At 43.1% G+C, this 8,463-nt stretch overlaps 1 protein-coding gene across 2 annotated transcripts in view; it reads left to right on the forward strand.

Moving 5' to 3' along the window:
• The window catches only part of LOC107121602 (actin, alpha cardiac muscle 1), a 12,620-nt gene extending 4,819 nt beyond the window's left edge, over positions 1-7,801 (forward strand). For both annotated transcript variants that reach the window (XM_015424541.1, XM_015424540.1), the window contains exons 3-7: positions 2,461-2,785; positions 3,038-3,199; positions 4,089-4,280; positions 7,087-7,268; positions 7,468-7,801. In XM_015424541.1, coding sequence (XP_015280027.1) covers positions 2,461-2,785; positions 3,038-3,199; positions 4,089-4,280; positions 7,087-7,268; positions 7,468-7,611 — 1,005 coding nt within the window. In that variant the 3' untranslated portion in view covers positions 7,612-7,801. The remainder of the gene's footprint in view (positions 1-2,460; positions 2,786-3,037; positions 3,200-4,088; positions 4,281-7,086; positions 7,269-7,467) is intronic.
• The last annotated feature ends 662 nt before the right edge of the window (positions 7,802-8,463 follow it).

Here is an 8,463-nt window from a genome sequence, read left to right on the forward strand (position 1 = left end):
ACAGAGTGGAATGACAGCCCCTGGGGCTAGCAGATGTGTTCTGGGACTGGAATGAGAGTCCACAGAGTGGAATGACAGCCCCTGGGGGTAGGAGAAGTGTTCCGGGAATGGAATGACAGGCCCCAGAGTGGAATGACAGCCCCTGGAAGTAGCAGGAATATTCTGGGGATGGAATGACAGGCTGCAAGGTGGAATGACAGCAGCTCGGGATAGCAGGAGTGTTCTGGGAATGGAATGACAGCCCCTAGAGTGGAATGAGTGACTTTGGATGTAGAGGCAGTTTTGTGCAACTGAATTTGCAAACTGTAGAGTGAAACACTTTACATTTAAATATTTCTGGAATGTGTGTACCTATTGTCAAATCAGCCCCATCTCAGTAATTATCCTGCCCTTCAGCTCCTTAGTTTCCTTACAGATTCATGAGGTTGATGTGAGCCATCTCCTCCATTGTCAGTTATAAATCTTGCACTTGTCCTTCCACCTGTTGCAGTGTCCGGTTCTGCTCCCTTCCTGACCTCCATGTTCCCTTTCCGTGAGGTTGATGTGAGCCACCTCCTCCATTGTCAGTTCCACTCTGGGGCTTGTCATTCCAGTCTCAGAATACTCCTGCTGTCTCTAGGGGCTGTCATTCAAAGCTGGGGCCTGTCATTCCAGTCCCAGAGTAGTCTATTTTGGCCCAGAGACCCTATTGGAAAATCCATTCCACATTTTTTTGCAACTCTACTTGTACTGTAATGTATTTCAATGGAGCCCATTCCCAGAACACTTTTGCTACCCAGGCACTATCATTCCACTCTGTGGTCTCTCATTTTAGTCACAGAACACTCCTGTCATTCCACTCTGGGGCCTCTCATTCCAGTTCCAGAACACTTCTACTACCCTCTGGGGCTGTCATTCCACTCTGGGGAACTCTAATTTCAGTCCCAGAACACTTCTGTTTCCCTAGGGGCTGTCATTCGAAGCTGAGACCTGTCATTCCAGTCCCAGTGTAGTCTATTTTGGACCAGAGACCCTAATGGAAAATCCATTCCACATTTTCTTTGCAACTCTACTTGTACTGTAACATATTTCAATGGAGCTCATGCAAGTCAATTGGCATACCTGGCTCCGATTATTTCCAATGGGCCTTCAAGCATCTCCCATTGTTTCCAATGGGCAATCCTGTCCTTCCTTTTATTACATTCCTAGGGCAGGAGGGGCGGGGGAAGGCGAGGCCGGCCCTGGCGTCTGGAGGAGCCCCTTTCATCTGGGGGGGGGGGAGGCTCTCCCTCACAGCTGTGCCCAACCAACCTTAAATTCCAGGGGCCGGGGGCGCAGACTCCTTCAAAATTCACAACTGGGCAGGTGGGAGAGCAGCAGTGGGTGGCTGACGGGTGGTGTGTGCAGCACATGCGCGAGCGAAGCAGTGCACAGCTGCAGGGCTTTTGTTTGGTGGGTGGGGCCCGGCCAGGCCGGGCAGGCCAGCAGCAAGCGATGATGAAGGAGGAGCACTGACTGTGCACTGGCTGCACAGGCACTGAGGCACACAGGCAGCCAGGCGACAAGCGGAGCAGCGTGCACAGGCAGGGCTTTGAGGCGAGGGAGGGAAGGGAGGGAAGGGGCCGGGTGGCAGCATGCCATTCTGCCACTCGCCAGCAGGGGCGCTCTAGGCAAGTGCCTAAAATTTGTCTATGACGGTCTGGGCCTGAGTATGTGACTGGCCAAGATTCCATGGCAGAGTAGGGATTGGAACCTGTCTCTCACATCCTAGTCTGAAACTCTAACCATTGCAGAAAACAAACTGTTATGGGATGGCTGCTATTGGACTGTAGCAAGCAGCCAGGTCGAGGTAAGTCATGCAAGTTATATGATAAAAAGACACCCCGTGGTTGCCTCCACCTGCCTTTTACTGACAGAAACCAAAGCTAGATGTCTGCCAGTATTGTTGTGGTTGCCTAACAACAGCCTCTGAAGGATCTGTTTCTTAAACCTACAGATGCTGTTTCTATTATTTTGTGGGTTTAATCCTCCACATTTTAAAGATTTCAGATTTTTGTGCAAACCCAGGATATTTTCTTAGAAAGATCTGTCTTGTCCGTTCATGCCACCAGTCTCTGAATTTAAGAATCCGCAGATTCTTAAATTCGTAAATGAGAATTAGATGTATTTACTGCTGGAGTAAACACCTGCTGTTTGAGAGGGGAAGTGCAAATGTGCCTTAAATTCACACAGTTTACATTTGTTAAATAACCAGACCAAAGAAGACAAAAAACCTTCTTACAAAATGAATTAAGTGTTTTTGAAAGCAGCATGCTACCAATGAATTTCAATAACTCAGTAAATGCAGACTTTTCATAGTCAATCAGTTTTTGGGACAGACTTTTCTCTGCTTGTCTTGTGTCCAAGTCCTTTGTACTACACTGACTCATGATGTTGGGGCACAGTGTTATTTTTTTTCTCTCTGTCTCTTCTGCCCTCCAGGGTGTTATGGTTGGTATGGGCCAGAAAGACTCCTATGTGGGTGATGAAGCTCAGAGCAAGAGAGGTATTCTGACTTTGAAATATCCCATTGAACATGGGATTATCACTAACTGGGATGATATGGAAAAAATCTGGCATCATACTTTCTATAATGAACTGCGCGTTGCCCCTGAAGAACACCCCACTCTGCTCACAGAGGCCCCTCTGAATCCCAAAGCGAATCGTGAAAAGATGACCCAAATTATGTTTGAAACTTTCAACGTGCCAGCCATGTATGTGGCCATCCAAGCTGTTCTCTCCCTCTATGCATCTGGGCGTACTACAGGTAATAAGGCAACTGGCTGCTCTTCTAAACAGTCTCTCCCCTTTAGTTTCAGAATGGACAACCTTCCTTCCTGTACACAAAAATCACTCCTTTGTACTTTTGTGTTAAATTTAAATTCTAGAAGTGTATGATTGGATATATACCTAACAAGAGTCTCAGTTGTGGATGTATACTCTGTTCTGTTGAACTGTTATTTTATGGAACACCTACACAGTTTATAGACAGCCAGTTTCAGTCATTTTTGTTTCACAGGCATTGTCCTTGATTCGGGAGATGGTGTGACACACAATGTCCCTATCTATGAAGGCTATGCTCTGCCTCATGCCATCATGCGTCTAGATCTGGCGGGCAGAGATCTCACTGACTACCTCATGAAGATCCTGACTGAACGTGGCTATTCCTTTGTGACAACTGGTGAGTACACTTCAGATTCACTCTGAAACAGGGTGGTCTATTTTTTCTGAACCTCAGGGGTCCCATCTAAAGGTGTCATTAGTTGACTAAAATAATGGTCTGTGGTATGCATATGCAGACTCAGCACTGAAATATTGAACACTAAATACGTATCTCACCTTAGAAATTCAGCTGCGTGTATAAATAAAAAGAGGGTCTGGGGCTCAGTGGTAGAGTGTTGCTTTGTATGTAGAGAGCCCCAAGTTTAATTCCTGACATCTCCAGGCAAAAGGATCAAGGTAGTCCATGATGTGAAAGACCTCTGTGCCTGAGACCCTGGAGAGCCACTGCAGGTCAGAGTAGACAGTACTGACCATGATAGATCAATGATCTGACTCAGTATAAGGTAGCTTCATGTGCTCATCTGCTTATTATAAAACAAGTACATTTCACATCAAATATATTTATAGTATTTCAGTATTTAAAAATGCAAGTTCATTCACATTACTAACACATAAGAATGCTAAAACCCAAATCACATAAAACTGAAAGCATTGTAAGAGGCCCACAGCCATCGCCTAACAAGATTCCATGGCAGTGGGGATTAAAACTCAGTTGTCCCGGGTCCTAGTCTGACACTCTAACGACTGTGTAACAGTGGCTTTCATCTGTATCTCTCAGATTTGGACTGGCCCAGTTTCTCCAATCACTCTCCCCAGACCCTGGGAATGATCTCTGGGAGTACCCCCCCCCACACACTCTTGTACACCCTGAAAGCCTTTTTAAGGGCATGTTAAATCAGCAGCTCAAGGAAAAAATGGTATCAGTTTTCTAAAAGCGTTCTTACTGATTTCCTTCACGGCCTCAGTTTCCTTTGTCATGCCATGAGTTTCTGGGTTTATCTCTGCAGCTGAACGTGAAATTGTCCGTGATATTAAGGAGAAGTTATGCTACGTTGCTTTGGATTTTGAGAATGAAATGGCTACTGCAGCTTCTTCTTCTTCTCTGGAAAAGAGCTATGAATTGCCCGATGGTCAGGTTATCACAATTGGGAATGAGCGTTTCCGCTGCCCAGAAACACTCTTCCAACCATCTTTTATCGGTAAGTGGTCTTGTACATGCAACAGATGGCCCAATATTAAGTTTACTGTATCACAGAATCCCTCAGAAACCTTAGGAACATGGCCAAGCATCATTTTACAGTGACTTTACATATTTGCCAACCTCCTGGTGAGGCCTGGAGATCTCCTGGAATGACAATTGATCTGCCCAGACTACAGAGATCAGTTCCCTTGGGGAAAATGTCTGATTTGGAAAGTGGACTCTATGGCATTCTACCCTGCTTACCTTTTTCCATTCCCCAAACCCTGTCCTCCCTAGGGTCCACATCTCCAGGAATTTGCCAGCCCAGAACCCAGTATATATGTCATGATTAGCATTTAGCATATTAGGTGACCATTTAATAAGGGATTATAAGCTTTCTAGATGGAGAATGCCTTGTTTCTATGTTTTAGATAGTGTCTAGCACAGTGTTGGCACTAAAGTGTGAAATATAAGTCCTTTAATTTTTCTAAAGTTTCTAAAGTAGAGAAATGTAACACGTGACATGCACTGGCTGCCAGCTACTCCAGAGTTCTCTTTTCAGTACAGAAAGATCTCCTCTGGTAGCTAATATCCTGCATCAACTGATTTTGCTTTCTGTAGGGTGCTTTTGTATCTAGAAGAATTATTTGGTCTGCCTTGATGGACATGTACCTCTGATACTTAACAACTTTATCCTCTTTATCTGTCTTCTAAATTAAATTAAATTTTCCAGCTCTGTGAGGCTCCTCTCCATCGGCAAAATTATTAATTATGGCATGGGTGCCATTTAGCCCCAGAGATGAGGGAAAGTATCTACCTCACCCTTGTGTTTAAGAACATGTGTGATTATTTCTCTGGTCAGGTTCTTTGTTCTGTCTCCTAAGTGATTATTCTTATAATAGTAGGGTTGCCAAAAGCCTGGATAAACAAAAAGTCCTGCTTCTTTCATAGAGGCTTAATGGAATTTTATTTATCATATCAGGAAAAGCTTCAGCTGCTAATATCTACATAGTAAACCTGTTAAAGGGACAGGACACCCCCCCTGCAGATTGTTGGGAATCCTACATGATGGGCCTGTGCCCCAATTAAGGTTGCTGGGTCCCCCTAGGCCACCGGTGGGGATGGGGGGCAGGGTTGCCAGATCCAGGTTAGGAAATTCCTGGAGATTTGGGATGGAGACTGGGGAGGACAGGGCTTTAGCGAGGTACAATGCCAAACAGTCCACCCTCCAAAGCATCCATTTTCTCCAGGGGAACTGATCTCTGTAGCCTGGAGACGGGCTGTAATTCCAGAGGATCCCCAGGTCCTTTCTGGAGGCTGGCATCCCTAGACCCAATATATGTGCCGTATACATGCAAAAAACCTCCCTGCATTAAAGAGCAAGGTGTCATATTGTAAGGAATAAACCAACATAATCACAACAGTTGCTCTTAAAATACCTTTTCTGGTTCACAATTACCTTGAATATATTTTAAGTGTAGGACTATTAAAATATCTTTGTCTTCTGCTACTGAAATTCAGAATAGCACCTTTAATTATGTGGAATCTATTCTGTGATTAATAACAGGTTCCATCTAAAGGAATGGAACATCCTTCTCAAAGATTAAGTTCTGCTTGCTTCTTGTTATGGTTTTGATTGACCAGTATTCCCCCCCCCCCCAAATTGCTGGTGTGGACATCCTAATTCAGCCACACATGTTTTCTGTACTTGAGGCACACTTAGAGTTTGAGGCAACATGAATTATGGCAATGCATTGGCTTTGCCTGAGAACAGCACCCTGTAACTATTCCAGAGTTGATTTGAGGATCCAAAAAGGCTTATGTAGGTTCATATCTCCTAAAACCAACCACTGACATGGCTGAGATCATAATCTTGTATCTCTGCTTTGCCAAATAAGTCTGATGGGTGCAGCAAGTGTTTATAGTATAAGCCTTCTGTGTTAAATGCAGCTGTTCATCAGCTGTTACCTTGTTAAAGATCAAGTTTCAGTCCTCTTAAAGAAGCCACCTGTCAACTAAGACACTGGAATGTAATCCTCCTGAATACTTATTCCTGATTCATTTTGTCCTCATGTTTACAGCTAAGCCATGCTCATAACTTCATCATCTGTTGCCTTCATAAATGTGACCCCTGCATTTCTCCCCTTTCAAAGGCAATTGCTAACATTCTCCTCTAGGCCTTTAAGACTGCATGCAAGCTATGGTCTTGAAAGCTTTGCTTGCTTGGACTGTAGCACTTTAAATCAAATTAACTCTGTTCTTAAAACTGTACTGTGCTGTCACATCAGTGTATAAATTTATGTGCACATGTGTTGTGTATCCATCCAGTCAACACACTGCCAAAGGACTGGTTCATACCATGTGGCCATTGCCCATGGAAGAAGCCTCAGCCTTTTCTCTGAGTGGGCTTGCGTGAACAATGAACCAGTTGGTCAAGGGTAAAGACAGCTGCAGTTTCTGTGATCACAGTTGTTCTGTTTCCAAGGTCCCCAGATCTGGACAGGTTTTGCATAATCATACCTATGTAGACTTAAGGTGTAGTACACAAACATAAATCTCTGTGTTACAACAGGGGGATTGCAGGGTAAGGAAAGGCATTGTATCACATCTTCTGGTCATTGTGTTATCAAACAAGCTGTCTATTTGTAATTTAACCTGGCTGGAAGCATCAGCTTTTCCATATTTGATGCCAAATTCTTCATGACAGAAAACGTGTCTTATGTTTGGACTTGTCTTTGTGATCTGACTAACGATGTTTAACATGTTGACCTTTCTTCTAAATCATTTGTCTTTCAATTCCTGATCAATTTTCTTTCCTTTTCTAGGAATGGAATCTGCTGGTATTCATGAAACAACCTATAACAGTATCATGAAATGTGACATTGACATCCGCAAAGATCTGTATGCCAACAATGTACTGTCAGGTGGTACTACCATGTACCCTGGAATTGCTGATCGTATGCAAAAAGAAATCACTGCTTTGGCTCCTAGCACCATGAAAATCAAGGTGAGAGGGCAGGTTTCCTGTCCCCAAATGGAAATTAGTCAGAGCAAGGTCACACGGTAATTTATGAAAGCTCAAAAAAATCTGTGACAAATGGGAAACCATTAATTTAAAAAGTATAATGTAAGCAAAGTAATATTGACTAGAAAGACCATGCTGGTGTAGCTTCATCTGAAAGCCTTGTTACTTTTTCTCCCTTTAGATCATTGCCCCTCCTGAGCGGAAATACTCTGTCTGGATTGGTGGCTCCATCTTAGCATCTCTCTCAACTTTCCAGCAGATGTGGATCAGTAAACAGGAATATGATGAAGCTGGTCCATCAATTGTTCACCGCAAGTGCTTCTAAGCACCTTCCCCTTCCTTCACTTATTTCCCACTCAGGATGACCAGCATTTTGCTTCTTGAAGTCTTTTTCAGCAATCCTTCCTGAACTTGGTTCGGTTATTGTACAGTTTGTTTACACACACCCGTGCAATTTATTTTGTGCTTCTTTGTGTATTTATTGCTTTTTAAATAAACCAGATCTGGGACTTGCAACTGACAGATACTTCTTAGTCTGATTTCTTTTGTGTGGGCAGATTTAATGTTCTAAAATCCTGTTAGGCTAAGTCTTCGCGGCTGGCAGTGTTAAAGACATCATTGTCCTTGGAGTGATCTGTTTTCAGGGAACAAAAGGCTCAGCACTATATGAGTAATTTATCCCATCTGTGTATTTTTTTGCTATTCTTTTGAAATTTAAACTGAGGGAATTATTGGATGCTGATATTTGAAAAGCTGTAGCCTGGAGTAAATAAAATATATAGGACAAGAGTGACAATCAGTTTTGCATTAAAATCAGTAAATTTGAAAATGTTGTGGAGCTAAGAATAATCTAAGCAGTGAAGGCTTAAGACTTGCTTAGCAAACCCAATTCTGTTAGATTAATATGATGAGAAAGTTATTTATAACAAATTAGGTTGATTTCTTAATCCTTGAAGCACCCATCAATTATTTTCTTAGGGCAAGAGAGAGTAAAGGAAAACATTAATCTGTTCTGACAGCTCACCCACCCTACCTTCTCAAGCCTATCTCATACCCTGAAAGAAAGAAACAGGAAGCTTTGATGTACAGATGCAAAATGTCTGAAGTGAAAATAATTTACAATGGAGTATATAGTTTAACTGCTGCTTTTACAGCCCAATTAAAATCTGTGGCTGAT

Source organism: Gekko japonicus, unplaced genomic scaffold (assembly GCF_001447785.1).
Source record: "Gekko japonicus isolate JY-2015 unplaced genomic scaffold, Gekko_japonicus_V1.1 scaffold310, whole genome shotgun sequence".
Taxonomy (NCBI): domain Eukaryota; kingdom Metazoa; phylum Chordata; class Lepidosauria; order Squamata; family Gekkonidae; genus Gekko; species Gekko japonicus.